The 21,672-nt window shown below is 38.6% G+C and overlaps 1 protein-coding gene across 1 annotated transcript in view; it reads left to right on the forward strand.

Annotated features, from left to right (window-relative positions):
• Positions 1-21,672, forward strand: part of Slc9c1 (solute carrier family 9 member C1) — a 60,701-nt gene that overhangs the window by 26,853 nt on the left and 12,176 nt on the right. The window contains exons 13-23 of the mRNA XM_051191625.1: positions 679-804; positions 3,043-3,140; positions 5,822-5,941; positions 7,202-7,397; positions 8,628-8,813; positions 10,064-10,213; positions 11,572-11,623; positions 13,105-13,253; positions 15,422-15,547; positions 18,095-18,193; positions 19,094-19,267. Of these exons, the coding sequence (XP_051047582.1) occupies positions 679-804; positions 3,043-3,140; positions 5,822-5,941; positions 7,202-7,397; positions 8,628-8,813; positions 10,064-10,213; positions 11,572-11,623; positions 13,105-13,253; positions 15,422-15,547; positions 18,095-18,193; positions 19,094-19,267 (1,476 nt within the window). The remainder of the gene's footprint in view (positions 1-678; positions 805-3,042; positions 3,141-5,821; positions 5,942-7,201; positions 7,398-8,627; positions 8,814-10,063; positions 10,214-11,571; positions 11,624-13,104; positions 13,254-15,421; positions 15,548-18,094; positions 18,194-19,093; positions 19,268-21,672) is intronic.

The raw sequence follows: 21,672 nt of genomic DNA on the forward strand, positions 1-21,672 counted from the left end.
TGGTTGAATGAGCCTTTCACAGTGTTTGCCTAAGACCATGGGAAAAGACAGATATCCTTATGTTTCATAACAGTAGCAAAATTACAGTTATGAAGTAACAACAAAATAATTCCAGAATTAGGAAGGTTGAGAACCACTGCCCTAGTAGCTAGAATTAGAGAGCTAACCTGTTGTCTTGAGAAAATGATTTTCTCTAAGCTTCAGTTTTCTTCATTGGCAAATTTTCTACATTTATATCTCTTTAACACATGCTCACTTTTTCTTCTGCCTTAAAGGATTCATTTAAACTAATGGTCATGAAGCTCTAAGGGCAGCAGACATAGTGATTGCTACCCAGCTTCCTCATTTCTGATGCAGTGGGTGATGGGTAATGAAGGAATCTGCAACAAGTCATGCTGAGGCTGTCAGAGAACCACACAAGACCACTAAGTCAAAGTGTGACTGTATACGTGATAGATTTTATAAACTCTGCATAATTCCACAGAGAGGAAAGATACAACTTCTTCCCCACCACCTGTAAATTATCTTGTCACCTATAAAACTGAATCCCTGTGAGGAGACTTGAAATGAAGAACAGATTTTCTGTCATTTTTCCCAAAAAAAACTAGTGTGAGATTGTAGACCTTTCTATGTTAGTATTCATGTATTGCTTTTGCTTCTTTTCATTTGTTTTATTAGTTGAACCAAGAAGAAACAACAGAGCACCAGAAGGTGAAATGTCCAGACTGCAACAAGGAAATAGATGAGACCCTCAACATTGAAGCAATGGAGCTGGCCAACAGGCGTCTCCTGTCAGCACAGATAGTTAGTTCTCCACTTCCTTTAAAAATGCTGGCAACCCAAAACTATACTGAACAGCTTTCTCTTGCTCCATATATTTTGATTATGTCGTAGATACGAATGCTAGTACAAGAGCAACATTTGTCAATGTTTGAGGGAATTCAGGACGAAAAAAACTAGAGAGAAGAGTGAAAGAGTGGGGGAGAAAGGAAAATAGAAGGAGGGAGGGAGAGAGAAAGGAAATACAAAATGAATTAAGAAAAGGGTGCTTAGTTTGGGAATTTCACAGATGCAAATGGCAGGCTTCAGCTGTGTTTAAAATAGCTGTTTCTAAGACACTGCCCTCTCTGATTTCTATCAAGTTATTTTTCAAAGATTTCCCCAAAATCCTCTAATAAATGCAGACCACCAGTCTCAGTCTCAAATCCGGAGAGTGGTCAGGCCCTATCTTACAAGAGAAAAAAAGCCCACCAATCTCTGATCTTTCCTCATAGTTATGTGGCCCCATCAGGCACATAACTCCTCCAATTCCAAAGCCACTCTGGAAAGCCCTTCCCCAAGAAACCCTATATAAACCTCATGTTCTTGCCAGAGCAGGGGCAGCTACCCTCCTGGGGTTGCCCCTACCAATCAATCTCTCATATGAGTCTTGTTCAGTGGAACCTTGTGGTAGTCTTTGGCTCCGGACTGCCAGGATACCTTTCCATCTAAGCTGTAACACTTACAGACCAGTGAAAAGTTAGAGAAACTCCGTAGTGCAGCAGTGAACAGAACTCGGGGCAGTTGTTTTTAGTTTCAGCCTTCTATCCAGATCAGAAGCCTAACCACACGCTGTGACTCACCCTTTCACAGCGTCTGTGTTTGTTCTCCTTCTGTGTAGAACAATCCATGGTTTTCAACTATTGCAGCCATTCAGGATTCTAAGCGTTCTGCTTCTCCATTCTGCTTAGGAAACGGGATATCTGTAAGCTGTGAGTTTTCTCTCTTCAGCAGTAATCAAGTCAGACATATTCTCTTAAACCGTTTTCCCAAGAACTTGAGTTCTTTGAAGCATCAGTGCCAGGTCTGAAGTGAGTGAGTTACAGTGATGCCTGGTGCTGAATCCCATCCACAGACTTCACACTTGTCATACTAAATTAAATCTTACCACCTGAAGGTCAAGAATGTCCCCTTCTACAGTTAGGTAGGCATGGAGGAAAGTTTTTTGCTAGGTCTTTCATCCTTTTGAAAGCTGATGCTCCAAGGACCATGGTTCCTAAGGTAAATGGAGAAAAAGACAGTTGTCAAGGTTTTGCCTTGGAACTAGCCCTGAGCTGCTTCTACAGACAGGGAAATGCCCTTTCTTGAATATAAATCATCATAAACAAGGGCAGAAATGTGGGTCAGAAGGAAACTGGAACAGGATAGACACCAACCAGACAGCAATTTCTAAGTAGAGGATTTAGAAAGGAGGAAAATAGGGTTGGTTCTGGCCTAACACCAGGTGATCAGGCCAGCCCTGCTTGACTTCTCTTAGCCATGATGACTGACTCCCCTTTGACTGGGGACTCAGAAAGGGGAGTTTGAATTAGGCTCTAACTCTGAAAAAGATTATGCTAGAATAATGGAAACTGCATGCCAACTATTGTTGCAAGGCTCAGGAAATAGAAATCGAAATCACTTTTCTGCAAACCTTCCCAGATTGAATGACTTTAGAAATGTGTCTTATACAGTGATTTCCAACCAAGATCAGCTCACTTCTGTCAGGTCCAGCATCCAGTGGTGGCTTAAACAGTGGTAAACACAGTCCCTGAAGCTCAGTAGATCATCAGTAAACATAGTCTAATAGGCAGGACACAGCAGAGTTGAACTGTGAAATATTTGGGAACATGGGCTTAAGTAAAGACAAGCCAAGGTCATTTAACCCATTAGGATTTCTAAATGCCCTTAATACTTTATAAAATGTACCATGAGTTTCATGGAGGGACACTGCTTATAGCAACTTCCATGTTATTTTTCACAGAATTCTTGTCTTTTGGAACCCTGGTCAAAGACTAGCAGTCCCAAGGTTTCTTGCAGAACTGGCTTACTCTACCCAAAGCCCAGATCTACACTGTGTTAACATGGTGACTCATACTCTGTGGAAAGAATCTTTTCATACGCATTCTAGGTCATTTGGGGACTTTGGCTTCTTTTTCACGCATCATTTTTTTTCTATTAAGGAAGCAATAAGTTGTCAGTGCACCCACAACATGTAATAATTTGAATCAACACTTCTTTCAGGCCAGCTACCAACGACAATACAGGAATGAGATTCTGTCCCAGAACGCAGTGCAGGTGTTAGTAGGTGCAGCTGGAAGCTTTGGTGAGAAGAAGGGAGAGTAAGTATGTTGCCAAGAGAGGGCTTTTGCCCTAAGATCGCGAGTTGCAACCTCCATTATCTGGTACCATACATGCACAAACCACTCCATGCTCTGTACCCCACACTCAAGCTGAATCACCCCCTTTCCATTTCCCATACCGGAGTCCTCCAGAATGGCGTATTTGGCAGTCATCTACTGAAAGAAATAACCTTTTTCTTTCTTTCTTTCTTTCTTTCTTTCTTTCTTTCTTTTTTTTTTTTTTTTTTTTTTTTTTTTTTTATTCCCCATGTGCTTTTCCTTTTAGCCCCTCTGAACACCTACAGGTGTACCTCGCCAAAGCACAAATGGACCCCACGTACCCTCTGTTAACACTGGGCATATGTCTGTAATCTGGTACTGATGTCCTTAGATGACCCATTGACTAAGGAAAGCTGATGTGTTGGGGAAGCACCCTCAGGCCGCCTCTGTAAAGGAATAGAAGATCTATGATTGGCAATAGGAGAGAAATTAAACTGCAGTGCAGTTGACATGTCTACCCAAAGTTCAGACACACCTCCCAAATCCAGATCTCCCCCTTAATGCCAAAGAAACTCAAATTAAGCTGAAATTATGCCAAGGTCATTTCAAGAGTCTGCTTAGAGGGTACAGTTGGCTCATTATCCCACAAATAAGCCTGGGCTTTGTTGTCCGTACATCCTAAATGTAATGTACCGGTCTTGCATCCATTCACATATGCTATCCTATACAGTAAAGAGTGAAGCAGTATGCATGAAGAGAATCATGGCTTATTCATAGCATGCAGCACATGACTATAAAGAACACAGATGTGCAATAAATACTCATTGTATCTCAAGTACACTTGGTTTTGGAACAAGCTTTTTTCCTCACCTGCCTTGAAATTGATTTTGTCATTTCTTGATTGGAACCACTCAGTAACTCCGAGGGTTGAGGTGACCTGTGGTGAGAAAAACAAGTCTAATAATAGGAGATGCAGAGGGATTACAAAGGGCACCATAGTGCCTATGCAACACCCTATGAAATAATACCCTACATTGTTTACTCTTACTGATTGGCAGACACACTTTCGAGCATGATCCATGCATTAACTATTTTTAATCTCCCAAACTTTTATAAAAGACATGTGTCTGTTATCTCCATGATGCATCAAAGTAAGTGAAGGACAGAAAAATTGAGTTGCTTACTTGAGGTTATTTGTCTAATAAATCACAGAGCTGGGACTACACTTCTTCCCCAAATGAGGTCTCAGTAGTGAACATGCTCATATAAAACAGAAATCTAAGTGCCTGAACTACTTTGTACTTGGTATATGGTGTGACATTTATTGATGCTGAACATGTGCCCTACACGTGTGAATAAAATCGTCATGTTCCAACAATCTCCCACATTGTCTCTTTAGTCCCCTTATGCTCCTTCCTGGTGCCCACTGTTGACCCCTTCTTTGTGTCAGTTTCCTCTCAGTCCTCTGGATTTGTCTGTGTAGTGACTGATTATTTTGTAATTAGGGCTCTGGGATCACATAATTTAAAGAATAATAAGAACCTGTGATAAGGGCCAGATCTTATCTGAGACAATTCCTTCAAAAAGGTTTCCTGATTATTCAGAACTCTATTTTTATACCCACTTTGTGGGTAGAGAGTTTTCTCCTATTTATTATCTCCATGACAACAGTTATGGATGTGGTTACTTGCCTATTTCATCACACTGATCACACACTTAAAGGACAGAGATCAGTATTTCTTCATGCAACAACTATTTTATATTAGTTCAACAACTACTTATAATTTATAGGTGAGCCTGTGTAATTACTTTATAATATTAAATCCTGGAGAATTGAATGACTTCATCACTTTCAATAGTATCAATATACCTAGAGCAAAAAAAATTACATAAATTGCAGAGTGAGACAAAATAATCAAGAGGAATGACAAAGTTGACCCTGGTACTTGGAGTTCCAATATTCTTCAGTTAAACATGATACAATAAGACACAAAGCGTAGTGAACTTTTCAACAAAGACAGAGTACCTGATAAAGATACACTCCTTATAAAAATCAAGAGGGATTGCTGAGCCAAACAAAGACACTGCTCACAGAGTTGAGCTGTTCCAATAGAAAAAAGTAAAAGAAATCTACAAGCAGCTCTGCTAAGCACTACCAATTTGCCTTTGAGTCTCTTATGATGTTGACTCCTCCAAGGTAACATGTTTACCCTCTTGTAGTTACTTAACCCCGACTACTTGTCTCAAAGGGATGCCTGTGCGAGGTGGTCTAGATGTTTTATGTACTACTCAGTTTTCCTAGCCTGACAGCTCATTTTATCTCCATGAACAAGCATGAGAGAGAGAGAGAGAGAGAGAGAGAGAGAGAGAGAGGATATTTCTTCATTGCCATAACAGATGATGGCATTAAAATAAAAACCTAAATATCAAATATTTGAAACATGCTTGACTGTTTCCCCCTGATCATTTACATCTCTAGTACCTGTATCCCTAACAATCTAGGATCCTTTCAATAAGTTGGTCTCACAACCTGACTCCACAGTTGTGTATCTGCAATTCACGGCCTGGAGCCATTGTTTAGTCATCATTGTACAAAACAGTCCTCCAGTGTCTGACAGTACCACATTAGTCTTATCTCAAAGCATTTAAAGCATATTTAATGATTTCTCTGTGTCTTGTAGATACATGAGTCCTGAGAACATAAAGAATTATTCTGAAGGCAAAAAAGTCCTCTCCTTCCTTAGAAAATTACTACTCAACTGGGTGTACAACACTAAAAAGGATAAAGGAGTTCCATCAAGGTGAGCAACCCTGGAATAAGAAATGTGATGGTAACTTTTGAAAGTTAGTTCCTGTTAAGATTGTAACCTAAATGCCTTGAAAACTACTTTGAAGTAGATTACAACTTAATTCTTTACATACATACAAAAATTACCTAAAAGAAGGGAAGATGTAAGAATGACATTTTGCTTATTTTTTTTTTTTTTGTAACTGGGATTTTTTTATTTTTAAGATGCTGTGTAAGCTAGGTAAACATTCTACTACTGTGCTAAATCTCTAGTTAATATTCTTTTTTTTATTAGCGTGCTAATCATACATAATAATATGTTTGATTGAGACATTTTTAAACATGTATATATTCACCCTGTTACACTTTCTTTTAACCCCCAACTCTTCTTCCAAACTAGCTTTTTTTTAACTTTCGTGTGTGTGTGTGTGTGTGTGTGTGTGTGTGTGTGCGTGTGTGTGTGTGTGTGTGTCCCTAAATGCTTAGTTATGGTTTCTGTTGCTGTGACCAAAAGCAACTTGGGGTGGAAAGTGTTCATTTCATCTTACAGCTCTAGTTCATCATCCAGGAAGGTCAGGGCAATAATTCAAGGTTGGGACCTGAAGGCAAAAACTGATACAAGGGCCATGGAAAAGTGCAGCTCACTGGCTTGTTACACATAGTTTGCTCGAACTACCTTTTCATCATCTGCCCAGGGATGGCACCTCTCACTATGGGCTGGGCCCTCCCACATTGGTCAATAATCATTGATCAATGAAATAAACCACAGACTTGCCTATAGGCCAATCTGGTGAGGGTGTCCCCTCAATTAAGGTTTCCTCTTTCCAATTGAATCTAATTTGTGTCAAACTGACATAAAACTAGCCAGCACAGTTGTTTACCTGAGCATGAGCAGTTTCATGGGTAGGCAACCAACAGCAGTAGAAATTGCCTGTATTGTTTGGGAAACCTGCAAGAACTCGCCAGACAACAGTTCATAGGAAGGTAACCTGCCCTTGGTTCTAGGATTTTTGTTTAAAACCCATGGATTCTAGGAAGAGCTTGATTCTCCCACACCAGGTATCTGCACATAAATTTTCTTTTAATTAGCTTACCAGTCATTAGACTTGTCAAGATGCTAATACCAAGCTAGTGAGGCTACTACGTAGAATTAATTCAGCAGGGTTCTTTGGTTGCCAGTAAATAGAACAGAACTGACCAAAGAAAGAAAGAACATTTCATGTAATTTCTACTTTTTTCAAATAAAATTGCCTTCCCTTTTTATTTTTTGCAGATACTTGTTTCTTCAGGCATGCCATAAAATAGTCTTTGCAGATGAATTTGAGTACACTGGATACCTTGTTGTATTAATGAACATATATCCTATGATAATCTGTTGGATATCCCGCTTAAATGACATCTATGAAGATGAAATAAAGTGTGCTAACTACTATTTTCTTTCCTTTTATATTCTAGAGGCTCTACTTAAGGTAATCTAAAATTTGCGTTTATGATGTATAATGGGAGACACATTTCAAGATCAGCTAGAGTTTTCTAAGAGAGTTTTGTGGACTTCCCTGAGTCTTCGCAAAGCCCACATATTTAATTTGTAAAGGTGACGTTGACAGCAACAATAAAAAAGTATGGATGTGTTAAGCATTGGAGTTGTCTTTGCCAAAATAAGATGATGCAGGTCAAAGAAATACAGAATGAGCTTAAACTGTACTGGTAACATTCTTTTAATTTTTTTCCATGCAGTATATTTTGATCTTACTCTTTTCCCCTCCCTGAACTTCTCCTAGATCCTACCCACCTCTCTATCTTCATCATTTCATGTTCTCCACCCCTTCAAAAAGATGGCAATCAAACAAAAAACAATAACACAAAACATACCAAAGCAAAACAAAAAGTACACAAACCCCACAGACCCTGTTTTGTGTCTGACTACTCTAAGGCAGAACACAGGGTTTGAGAAAATAAGAGACAAAAACATCTCTGAAATATACATATTTGAAAATGTGCTGTGTGTCATGCCTTCTGTTAGCTTTGCAATGTGCTCTAATAAAACCGGTGCTGCAATTACCAAGGCAGCTTTGATGAAATATTTGCAAACACTTATATTTTCAAGATATTAAAAATGACTTTTACTTCATCACAGAACAAATTAATCTTTAAATCTTGAACTGACTTAATAAAAGCTAGCCCATGTGAATTACAAACATGCATAAATAGGTATACACACACACATACACACACACACACACATACATACATATATACATACATATATATATGCATATGGTTTTCTTACTAAGCATCACACATTTGATATAATTAAATAATATAAAATAGAGACCTCAGGATTCTTGCGGCATTTAGGGCTGTTTGAAATCAAGGAACCCTAATGCAGGATATTTTTGCGTATACTTGTCTTGCCTTCCAACTGCTGACTAGTGGCAACTCCAATGTCATTTGGTAAGTCTGTCTTTCATTATAACCATGCTGTACACTTAAGCTGACATCAGCAGTCTTAAGAGTTTTCCTTCTCCAGGGGATGTAGTTACGAGCATCCTCTGCTTGCTTTTCGTGTCTGCGGTATTTTTGACGTAGAGTCTCAGGTAGATCAAGGAAAAACCCAGTTGATAATGTTTACATTCGGGGGAGTGGCGCTTTAATAAAAGCAGAAAATATGACGATGTCTTTTCCTTTTGTGTCAACAGGTGGCAGCAATGAGGAAAGAATTTTTTTCACACACCTGGCTCATGTTTGAGCTGGGGATTACCTTAATCGGCATCACAGATTTAATACTCAGAGAAACAGACTTCATTAGTTACGATTACGAGTTAAAAGAGACTGTGGTCTTCATGAACACAGTTCGACTCCTTCGTATACCGCGCATCTTGAAGGTAAAGCCCAAGTAAAGCACGTGGCTTTGGTTTCCTCTGTGGGCTTGTCAGGGAACTTCAGTTTACTATCAGCTCAACAGGTTCAGAGAAAACATGCTGGTGGGCTGATGTTTAAGTCTGAACGTTTAGCTACCTATAACAAGGCAAATTTTCGAATACTCAAATTATATTATAAATCCGTTTAGCTTGTGGAACTGTAGACATTCATCACAGCTTTCCATTTTAATAGAGAAAGCTTGAAAAATCCATGTTTATGTAAATATTAGTGCATTCTAAGTAATACTTCTCTATGTAGTTAGCTGGGAGATAAAAACAGAAATAAAACAATCACCACCCCCCCAAAAAAAATCCACAACGATGAAACCAATAGTATATATTCACAGATCAAGAATTAAAATAGTACATATTTCATATTATATAAATTTAGTGTTAAGGTGTCAAAATTACATGTTTAATCAATGTTTTCACATGTAGTTTCTTATTTCTTATATGACTATATAAGTGATTGGAAAAATATTCCATGATCATATGAGGATGTATAGGTAGAAAATGTTTGTATCTCTCTCAGTCATTCTTAAAAAAAAAAAAAAAAAAATGCTTTCGCTAGTAAGACCTAAACTAGTCAGATATAAAGTAGTCAATATTTAGTATATACTGTTGTAATAATACTCTGTGAGACAATAAATAACACTAGTACAGAATTTAATCTGAGGAAGGCAAGTCTAGAGTATTCCAAAGGCTACATAGTTCATTCTTTCTAACATGTGTATACAGAGTCTAGGAAATAGATGAGGAACTGGTAGGTTGTCTAAGAAAAGTTTGGAAGCATGTTCAGAAAACTCTGAATCCTTATGTCAAACAGTAGACAGTGACTGTGAAGAGAGACTAGATGAGACCTTTGTTCCTATGGAGCATACTTTTTAGAAGGGAAGTGGCATGAAATCTACACATTCCAATGTCTCAGAGCAGACGAGGTGAAAATAGTAGTATGGTGGTTACTTTTCCATACCTGGGATAAAGCTCTATGACCAAGGTGACTCCGAGAAGAAAGAATGGAATATATTTAGGTCCATAGGTACAAGAGTCCGTCGTGGGAGGGAGGGAGGGAGGAACGGCAGCTGGAGCAGAAACTAAGGGCTCACATCTTATACCGCTAGCATGAAGCAGAGAAAGCAATGGGCCAAACTAAGTTAAATATAAACAAAATATATATATACAGTTAATGTTTGATAATAGTCCCTTTGTTTTAGCTCATAACACCAAAGTTGCTACAAATCATAGACAAAAGGATGAGCCACCAGATATCTTTTCGGTATGCCATACTAAAAGGCTATGTCCAAGGGGAAATTGATGTACTGAATATAATCGATCAGATTGCAAGTTCCAAACAGGCTAAACAGGTGAGAGAAAAGCCAAGTGTGGGGAGAAACCTTCCCTCTCTTCAGTGCCCTGTTGCCATCACATATCCCGTCTGGTGTCTTTGCGGGTGTAGTCTCTAACTCCTGAGCTGCTGGCCTATTTCTATGACTACATCCCTTATCTTCTTTAACTAGGCGGTCTGTGCCACATGAGCACACAAGGATGATCTGGGAAGGTGCTTTTGTATCCATACACAGTCCTCAGCTGTCCTCCCCTCCCCTGCCTCCCCCCCCCCCCCGTGCACCCTCCAGGATTAGTCAGGAAATAGTGCGATGGCCACAATGTTGAGCAGAGCCTCCTCATCATGCTCCAAAGCTCCTTCCATTTCTCTCCATTTTCTGGTTTTGACCCAAATAAAAAGTAAATAGAAGTCAATGGTCTGGCAGACAGACAGGAGTAAAGAAAACACCAGTTATCTCCACATGCCCGGTCACATGCTCTCATTATGCAGATGAGAAACGGGGCAAGAGAAATTTGCTTGATCATGCCTACCCTCCCATGGCTAGTGGGTGACAAAGACACCTTAGACCTAAATTATTTTTATTTTATTTTTTATTCTAAATTTTTAAGCAGATTAATTTCTGTGCATACCTAAAAGTTTGACAGCTAGGGGGAATTCAGTTTTTGCCTTTCAACATAATTTGTAATACTTGAATGCCAAATTTTATATGTCACAAGCATAGTAAAAATATTGTACACCCAACAGGTGATAGAACATATAAATAGCATTTCTCCTCTCTGCTACCTATGAGTATAAACCAGTTTTTCTAAGTTTGCTTAGCATCTCCCATGACTAATACCTAGCAATGGGATTTAAGAGGACAAAGAATAGGATACAAAGGACTTGGGTTTCTAAAATATCAACCAAGGTTTGTTATGACTTCAACTCTCATACACTTTGATCAAATCTTTTATGCATTTGAGATTGAAAACCAACCCTGTGTCTCTAATTTGAAATCTCATTGCCCAAATCTGATTAATGACCCTTAAGATGTTCTCCATAGTGCATAAAAATATTATTATTATTATTATTTTATGTGTATGAGTTTTGAATACACAGTGTGGATACCAGGTTCTCATGGAGACCAGAAGAGGACACCTGATCCTCTGGAACCAGATTTAGGAACAGTCGTAAGATGCCTTGTGGGTGCTGAGCATTGAACCCAGGTCCTTTGTAAGAACAGCAAGAGCTCTTAACTGTGAGACACCTCTCAGACCCTCCACCATGCTCTTTAATAAAGTTATCTGATTAGCTTAGCTTAAAAGTCAGTTACAAGTGTAAAGCTCTTTTGTTGTGGTTTACTTTTATGATGGAGATAACGTCTGTTTTGTTCTATAGATATTGTTAAAGCGGGTAAAGAAGAATATGGAGCGTGCTATGAAAGAGTTAGGTAGGTACCTTCACTATAAATATGCAGCTTAACTGTCTCTTATTATGACAACCTCAAAAAAGCAATGGGTTTTAGAAACAAAAATCTACAAAGAAACCTACTTTTTTCAATGAATGTTTATTTTCATTGTGTGTGTGTGCGAGTTTTTTGTCTGCATCTATACCTGTGCACCATGTACATGCCGTTCCAAAGGAGGCCAGAAAAGGGTGTAGAATCTCCTGGAGTTGGACTCAAACAATTGTGAGCCCCCACATGGGTTCTGGGAACTGAACCTTGGTCTTTTTCAAGAGCGGTAAATGTTCATAACCACTGAGGCATCTCTTCATCCCCCAAACCCTGATTCTTAATAGTAAAATGGTAAACTTAAATAAGCCACCTGATTGTGTTTTCTAGTGTATATAATATTAGTGTAAAGTTACTATATTAACATATAATAAATATATCAGTATAGCATTATTCATCACACTTGCTCCCTATATGGCACAATACAAGGTTTTTAGTGTGTGTTCAAACAATCCACATTACCACACCATGATTCCTTATATCACCTGTAGCTTTTTTTAATCCCCCTTTCTTCCAAACTAGATGTAACTTCCCGACTGGCTGAAAGGATATTGCCAGAGAGATTCAGGATTTGTGGACTGAGATCCTAGCAAAGCCCTGAGGATTCCCCTGAGGAATACAGAGGGCATAATGCCCACCTGGCAAGAGGGTCATCTCTGAGTGTGCCAGGCTGTACTTCTGGTAGAGGAAAAATCCTGAGTAGAACAAACACCCTGAAACATACTGCTCACATGTGAAAACAGTGCTCACATGTGAAGGCAGGGCTTGACAAGAAGTGACAGGCAGCAAAAGAATACGAAGTACCTGAGAAAGAAGCTTGAGAGAGCTGTAGGGAAACTACTAAGTCACAAGGCAGAGAAGCCATCAAGACTAAAGGAAAGCCCCCATGTCCAATGTCAGTGGGTGAGGTTTACATGGGCATCTAGGAATCCAGAGAAGCTAAGTAGAAAGGGGCAGATGGATCTGTCTTCCAGGGTTGCCAACAGGACATGAGGAAAATGATTCAGGATGAGCTATAAGACTTAATCAGAAACCAGAGCTGAACATTCAGTATATAGCCAAAACGCCTGTTGAAAACTGAACAGGAAAAGTGGATCAGGAATAGCAGACACGTGGCCCCAAGCACGCTTGCAGGACCCAGAGATGGTGGGCCAGTGTAATCATTAGTTTAGGGATAGGGATTTCCATCTTTTTCCATGGGCTTAGCACAAGCGTGACTGTAACCAAGAAAATGACAGAACCCCCTGCACTACTGGTAAGGGATTGATGGTAGAAGGCCTGACAATGAGACACATGCCCCTGTGGTGAAAGTTGCAGTCATTGACCTAGAGGAGAAGGGTTAGTTTCTTGTCCTCACAAAATACCTAAGGCGATCTTCTCATTTTGATTTTGCCTGAAAATATTGTGTTGTTCTTCAGGCTACTTAGAGTATGATCATCCAGATATCGCTGTCACTATGAAAACCAAAGAGGAGATAAATGTCATGCTCAATATGGCTAGAGAAATTGTCAAGGCTTTCAGGTCCAAAGGGATTATACATAAAATGGAAGGCACTGAAATTACCAAGGTAAGATGGTGTGTTTTCAGAGTAATCATGTAGCTTTGTGTCACAAGCAATGGAAAAGGACGAGACTGGAGATATCAAGAGTGTTGGACGTTTTGTGCTCCATGTAAGTGAAGCTTGTGCAGACTCAGACTCAGTGTTGGAAGGTCACGATATTAAATGTCCTCCTTGTGGTTGGCACAAAGGGTTTCCAAAAATGTACACAAAGGAAAAAGGACCTAAGTGTTACACTATAAAAATCAAACCAGAGCAAAAAATAATCGAGTAATATTAGACCAAAATAAATAAATAAAACTATAAGTGTTTAGAAAAGACAAATAGAAAAAAATATATATATATCAAAATGACAGAAACAATTCTTGTGGGAAGTTGGAGGAAATGGTGTGTAGATATGAAATCTCAAAGGAAAAAAATTAAAGAAATTTCCTTAAATTTAAATTAGAATCTCCAAACAAATGGAAAAGATGAGCAGAACGGCAAAAGCCAACACCATCAAACTACATACTATTTCGGGAAAATAAGGGTGTTGGACCTTTACCTAAAACCATGCAGAGAAAATTACTCAAAAAGTATCCACAGTCTAGAAGTAAAACCCAAAACTATAAAACTGAAAGAGGAAAACATAGGGCTAAAATTCTATTACCAACTAAGTTGATTTCTTGGAATTAATGCCAAAAGCACAGGCAAAGATAGACTTAAAAATGTGCATGGAGACCCACAACTAAGCACTGAGCTGAATTCCAGGAATCCAGTTGTAGAGAGTGAGGAGTGATGAGCAAAGGGATTAAGACCATGCTGGGGAAACCCACAGAAACAGCTGACCTGAACAAGGGGAAGTTCGTGGACCCCAGATTTGGAAACCAGCATAGGATGGAACCAGGTCTCCTGTACATGGATGTCAGTTAAGAGGCCTAGGCATTCTATGGGACCTCTGGTAGTGGAACAGCATTTATCCCTAGTGTACAAATGGACATTGGGAGCCCACTGCCCACAGAGGGATACTCTCTCAGCCTAGACACACAGCATAGGGCCTAAGCCTTGGCCCAGATGATATGACAGACTTTGATGATCCCCTATAGAAAGCCTCATCCTTTCTATGGAGCAGAAGAGGGATAAGATGAGGGTTGGTGGAGGGCAGGGGAGAATGAGAGGAAGAGGAAACTGGGATTGATATATAAAATAAGATTGCTTCTAATTTAAATTAAAAAAAATTAAGTGTGCATCAAATTAGTGCCTACTAAAAAAAAGTGACCCATGGAGTAGAAGAAATATTTTTAATATATACATTTAAAATATTGATATGTAGAGAATTTTCCTAAAACTAATAAAACCTGATTTTTAAAACAGCAACAAATCTGAAAAGGCATCCAAAAAAGACAACCAAATGACCCCAAGTAAGCACATTGAAATGTCCCTAATATCACTGGTCCCCAGGAAATGGAAATAAAAAAAAAGAGAGACAACAAATGGAAACGAAATCACATTTTGCACTCAGCAGGATGGCCACACCAAGTCAGGAAACAGAAATATGTTGGTGAGCAAGCAGGGAAAATGGGACCCCTGCATGCCACTGGTAGGGATGTAAACTGAGATGTCTCTATGGAAGCAATACTGAATTCCCACGGCACCTCACTTCATTACACTGTAAGAGGCTCTGTCTTAGGTTTAGTGACTCTCTCTCTCTCTCTCTCTCTCTCTCTCTCTGTGTGTGTGTGTGTGTGTGTGTATGTGTGTGTGTGTGTGTGAGTGTGTGTGTGTGTGTGTGTAAGTTTCTGTCTCCTTTATTCTTGTTGTATTTATCATTGTACTAAGCCACATTATATTGATTATAGACAGACATTTAATCTTTAAACCTGATTGTTTCTTTCCGTTTCCTTCTTCAAAATTCTTTTTGCTTGATCTAGTAGTTCATATTTTCAAATAAACCTTAAAGATGGTGTGGTAATTTCTGCTAAACTTCCCACTAAAGTGTCCAACTGTATTTCATTAAGCTTATACATCAACTTGGGAAGAAAGATCTAGGTTGAGTCTTGGTCTCAGAGGTTTTAGTCATAACCACTTGAATTCACTCTCTCTAGGAGCAAAGTTTCATTCAATTCATCTTCATTGGTGTGTGTGAGTGTGTGTATACATGGGTTTGGCTCACCTTGTTTCTTATTCTGTGCTTCTAGCTAATCATGGCCAAAAAAATTGAGGTGCTTGATCTGCAGTCTGTCATCCAGCCTGTCAACATTGAGGAATCCCCATATTATATCCCCTGGCTTAGTAAAGATCCGGGGTCCACAAAATTTATTCAGGTAAAAAATTTTCACCTCCTAATTATACTTTTAATGTATTGGCAACTAATCATTAAAATAATAAGGGTTTACCTGTGATACTCGCTAGTCAAAACTCTACTATTGTCCCCTGCTTTCTATAGAATACCATCAACATCTCTTTAACTACAACCCAAAGTTCTAACACAAACTGGCTCCCATCAACCTCCCATATCAGCTTCTGTTTCCCCCCATGCCATGCACCCTTTATTCTGTTCATGCTGAACTACTGATGGTATCATACATACCACACTCTTTTCTAATTTCATGAATCTGTGGATTCTGTGTAACTTCCTGGAGATGTTCACTGGCCTTAGACCTCTCTCAATTTTTCTACTTGTTATGCTTTGGCAAACTACCAGAAGTGGTCAGAGAAGTAGGCCCTTTGGCTAATTTCTCATCAGAATACCATGATGTTGTCTTCAGTTTAAAATAAGGAAATGTTCTACCATTGTTTCCGATGTGAATTTCTGCTATACTACTAAGTACATCACATCACAAGTAATTTTACATCTCTCACTCTGCTGTTTAGCTCATTTATCCTTTATCTTTCCTTTTTTCTTTCTTTCCCTTTTGCCATTGATTCTGAGAAAGAACATTGCTATGTATTCCAAGACAGCTTCAAAGTCTCAACCGTGCTGCGTCAGCTTCTCAAATATCAGATTATAAGCATAGGCTACTATGTCTGGCTTCATTCATCTTTTGAATACCCATGCCATCATTCTGCATAATGCATAGCATACACTCATTGAGAGCTTGTAGAATGGATAAATCGATAGTCCTGACTTATCCCAGCCTAAAAGACCAGCTCCCAGGTCTGCACCCAGGGTTGCATAAGGAATGTCTTGTAAGAGCAGGGAGGACTTAGAAAATTTTCTTCTTTATCTTTGAGAGTAAATAAGGAACCAAACACACTTTCCTGATGGTAAACTTCTCTTTTACTTCATTTTGAATAATCGTTCTTTCTTGACAATCTTTCTACACAGTTACATCTCTTTATATACTGTTACATATCTCTCTTTACATGCATGCAGCTCTCTTTTACACAGCCATACATAGTGACATCTCTTTTCACAGTGACATGTGTTTTCACAGTTACATTCTCCACACAGCTATATACACTTCTTGTTTACACAGCCAATCTCTCTTCTACATAGCTACATCTTCTGTGTCTACCCACTCAACTGCATCTCGTTATACTTCTTTTTATCTCTGCACATTCAGCTACATGTCCCTTTCAACATACACACACACACACACACACACACACACACACACACACACACACACTTCACATTTCCTTCCTACTTCCTACAAAGTAGGAAAGCCTCTAGACAAATATGAATCACATTTTCAGGGTCACACAGCACTGCTTGAGTAAACAATAAGAAACAGAGCCATACTGCTCACACAGTTTTCCTCAACTTAGGGGGATTGCACTGGTAAGTAAAGTAAGCAAGTAGCTCCGAGTGCTCAAAGTTCCCAGACAGAAAGTGATATTGAATTTCAGGACTTAAACAATAAACAGTTAGTTGTCTGAACCTTGAGGTTAGGAGCACATGTAGAAAATCCATCGCTGAGAAAATTATGTTCACTAAAGTTGCTCTGTGACTGACCCTGAATCAGCAATAAACACCTGGGAAATTGTCCTTGTGTAGTTGTCTCCAGGGGCAACCAGATATTCATCTCCAGGGGCAACCAGTTCGCTTTAAATTTGTTCTCAAGTCTAAAATTAGCTGCCCTTGTGACTGAGAATACTACTCCTTTCCTATGTCAGTCTAATGAAAAATATCCTAGTATTATTTCTATTCATCAGAATTATATAATTTAGCAGAAATCATCTTCTTCTTCATCCACAGCTATGTGTGTGCTCAGTGGATGATGTATATATATCACACAAGCAGTGGTAAAAGTACCCATAGCTGTACATGAGAAAAACTACAGACAGAACTACAGTCATTTACAGTCAGTGACCCAAAGGTCTTTACCAAGTGGGCCTCCCCATCAGAGAGTTATTAATCTGGTAGGTTGACCTGTTAAATACTAGTTGTCACCTGCTGTATATACTCAGTGGCCTCTGGTAAAGTCATTACTACCAGCAACTCTCAGCACTGATTGTTTTAATAGTATTCTTTTCAGTACTTGATCAGTACCAAGAGATCAATTTTGTTTCTTCCCCCTTAAGTATTCAAAATGGATTATTAAATACTTAGTTTTTTATAGTGACTGAGACATTAACATGTCATTATCTCCATTTACCTGTAACTTTTCCCCTAGGCAAAATATTTTCATTCTCCTACTCCATTTTTATACCTAGTTTATTTTTCTTTATACATGCATGAACATTTCATACTAAATTTATAATATTCAAGGCTCTCCACATTTCTGTGTGCTATTCATAATTCCTATTTTCTCTTAGAAATTTGCAGCTAACACAGTCTCTTAGATTTTAATGACTATTTACCCTAAATGTATAAAAGTTCTATTAATGTATAAAGCAAAATCCTGAATTACTTTTTTTCTTTTTAGGAAAAAGCAAGAGTTGTAACATTTGACTGTGGTAATAACATATTTGAAGAAGGTGATGAGCCAGAAGGAATCTATGTAATTATTTCAGGCATGGTCAAGGTAAAGTAGAGATGCTAATGAATGTAATTGAGAATATTCAAGTTGTTTATTTTTACGGAAAAAAGAACTTTGCAAAATTAAGAATTAGTGACTTTCCATGCTACAACTGAAGTGATCCTTTCTTAGGAGAGCAGTTAGCATGCAAATGATAATTTCCAGGACCAGACATAATGGCCAACAACCTGCCAATTTTCAAGTCACATGTTTCAATAGATAAGAGGAAATTATAAAAAGAACCATCACTGATGATGTAAATTTATCAGTCATGACTCATCTTGTGTTTCTATGAATAGGAAATCCAGCCCTTTAAGATTTATATAGATTAGCCTACAGAGAGAAATAGAAATATCCACCTTGTTTCAGAATATGCTGTGTGCGAGTCACTGCTTTGGGATTTCTATTGCTGTGAAGAGACACCATGACCATGGGCATCTCTTATAAGGAAAACATTTAACTGGGGTGGTAGTTTGCAGATTCAAGGTTCAGTCCATTATCACCATGGTGTGAAGCACGGTGATATGCAGGCGGACATGGTGCTGGAGGAGTAGCTGAGAGTCCTACATCTTGCAGGTAACAGAAAGTCAACTGAGACACTGGGCAGTATCCTGAGCATAGAAATCCTCAATGCCCAACCCCCCAGTGACACGCTTCCTCCAACAATACCACACCCAATCCAAAAAAGCTACACCTCCTAATAGTGCCACTTCCTCTGAGATTATGGAGCCAGTTACATTCAAGCTACCATACTGCTTAACTTAATAACTTTACTTTAAAGCAAGAGCTATTTTTAGAATGATGTGGTTACAGTATAATTGTTAAAACTGAAGCAGAAAAATGGCAAACAGTTTGGATGATATAAATTAACCAGCAAATGTGTTTTTCTCTTTGTTTTCTTGCCAGCTTAAAAGGTCAAAGCCCCAGCTGGAGATGGAAAGAGTGCCCTCGGAATCAGATGTTAAAACTTCTCCACTGCTTTACACAGAATATTTGCTCAGTGGGGAAATAATAGGAGAGCTAAACTGCTTGACTAAAGAACGGATGCAATACTCTGCCACCTGCAAAACTGTTGTGGAGGTTAGAAACCAGTACTTCTGTCTCGCTGTTGTAACTCTTTCCATCCTTGGTACCAAACTTGGGGTGCTTTTAATGCTTATGGGCCAGTGGCAACGAGTAAATGTATACACACTTTACATAATGCCCTAACAAAATGGTTTCAAAAGTGAAGCCTACCACAATGAAAAAAGAAATTAATCAAGAAGTCTGGGGCAGATGAGCTGTTTTATAGTAAAACTAGGTAGGATATGTTAACCACTGATAGAAAATTCTGACTGGCTAGATGTTTACAAGGATGTACAGAGCTTAGGACTAGACAAATTCTTATTTGAATGAAGACTTTAGTCTAGCTGTGTGATGCTTTATTTATGAGTTCATCACAAAACAAACGTGTTTTTTATTCAAAAAAAGGACAAGAAAAAGGAAAGAATGTGCCATAAATTATAAGGAAATGAAGGAGAGAAAGTCAGCACCAGAATGTGTTGGTAAGAAAGCTGATCAGAGACATGACATGACTAAGAACAAAATCCTCAGTGTGCCAGAGTTTCTGCTGGCCACAGAAAGAACAATGGCTTCCAACTATGAAAGCACAGGACAGAAACAAAGCCAGGGGTTCTTCAAACCTGTAGGCCAAATCATTTTCTAGAAACAGCTTTTCCAGGAAACACAAAGAGACAAACAAGCCAGTGACACCAAGAGGAAATTATTTGCTCTATCTAGAATGTGGGAGATTCTGAAAGACAAATGGCCTAGCTTTTCTAGCAAGTCAGTAGCATTAAGTGGGAAGTGGGGATAAGCAAAGGAATATCAGTAAAAATGAACACAAGAGATGTAACACCTGTATGCAATGGCTTGGTTTTAAATAAATCAAGTATAAAGGAATGTATTAGAGATGATTTGGGAAATTTTAATATGATCAAAATATTGGACACTTTTTATAAGGAGTTCTATGTGAAGAGACAATTTTTTTAAAAAGTTTGAATGGCTCTAGGAGCCTTAAAATGTCATTTGAAAATTAAAGACGTTTGACTAATTGGAAAAGCATTTAGCATATATTTTAGGGATAGGATAGGTAAGAGTGGGAAGAATATAAGAAAAGAAGAAACAGAATTTTAGCATGGGTATATGTTTCTTGAAAAGAAAAAAGATACTTTTATAAGCAAAAGGAGGCTGCAAGCACAAGGTATGAAGATAGATAGAGTTTGTTATCTTATCTCTGGGTTGATGCACAAGGGCCAATATTTTCTTTACAATTTAGCTTTTGTATAGGTAGAATACACAGAATAAGCATAGTATTGGTGGAGTATTTCAACCAAGTTGTATAAGGCTGGGCATTTGAAAGAGTTACAGAATGTTTAGCTATTAGTCACAGTAGATTTAAATGTGAGCTATCCAAAGTTATGCATGTGTGAACTCATATCTATGCATTCACATACATACAAATTATTGCTATCATTGAGAGGCCAGTGATTCAGGTACAGATTTTATATGGCTACCTAGTTTCTCAACACCATTTAGACCTATTTATATGGGCTTTTTGGTTTGTTTGTTGTTTGTTTTAGTATGATAATCACATCTGTTACATTTTGAAAACATCTTTAAGTAATGGCATAGTAAAATACATGTGGCATCCTAGGTAACTAGGATTTGAATTTAAAAAAAATAAAAGCTAACAGGCAATTATGAAGCCACTGTATACATAGCACACCCACACCCACCACAACCAAGCATAAAACCTCACAAAATACACAGGGAAATGTTTTCCATCATGTTAAACTGGATGGATCAAGATAAGTCTGAAAGTCCTGGAAAGAGAAGATAAGCTTTAAAAACAAAATGACACAGTCTAGAATTGCTTGGAGTTTTGATGAGAAATGATCTAGATGAGACTGACATGGGAGCATGTCTATGGAAGACTGTATGGGTTTTGAATCAATGGAGAAGAGCTGGTCCATTGTCAGAGGCCCCATTCCCTAGGCCATAAACATTAAAAGGGAAAACAGAGCTAGCTGAGAACAAGCAAGCAAAGATGCCTTCATTCTCTCTGCTCTTGACCATGGATGTGAGGTGACCAGCTGCTTGAATTCCTGCCTCACTCACCCAAAATGATGAACTATACTTTAGAATGGGAATCCAAATTAATCCTTACTCTAGATACTTTTTTCCAAAGTATTTTATCACAACAACACAAAAGAAACTAGGATGGCCTTATATCCACTGCATAAGTGCTGAGATGAGCCCTGCCTTCTCTAGATCTACTATGTCGTGCTGAGGGTGAACACCCACAGGATCCATAGTAGAGAGAGTTTGAAAGTTAACTTACCTTCAACTCTGTTTTAGAGCATACCTCAGGCTTAACTAATTAGCCCAATTATAGATGCCAGTCTGCAATGACTCTTAATGAGCAGATAATAGGCAAGTCCCTA

This window comes from Phodopus roborovskii, unplaced genomic scaffold (assembly GCF_943737965.1).
Source record: "Phodopus roborovskii unplaced genomic scaffold, PHOROB, whole genome shotgun sequence".
Classification (NCBI taxonomy): domain Eukaryota; kingdom Metazoa; phylum Chordata; class Mammalia; order Rodentia; family Cricetidae; genus Phodopus; species Phodopus roborovskii.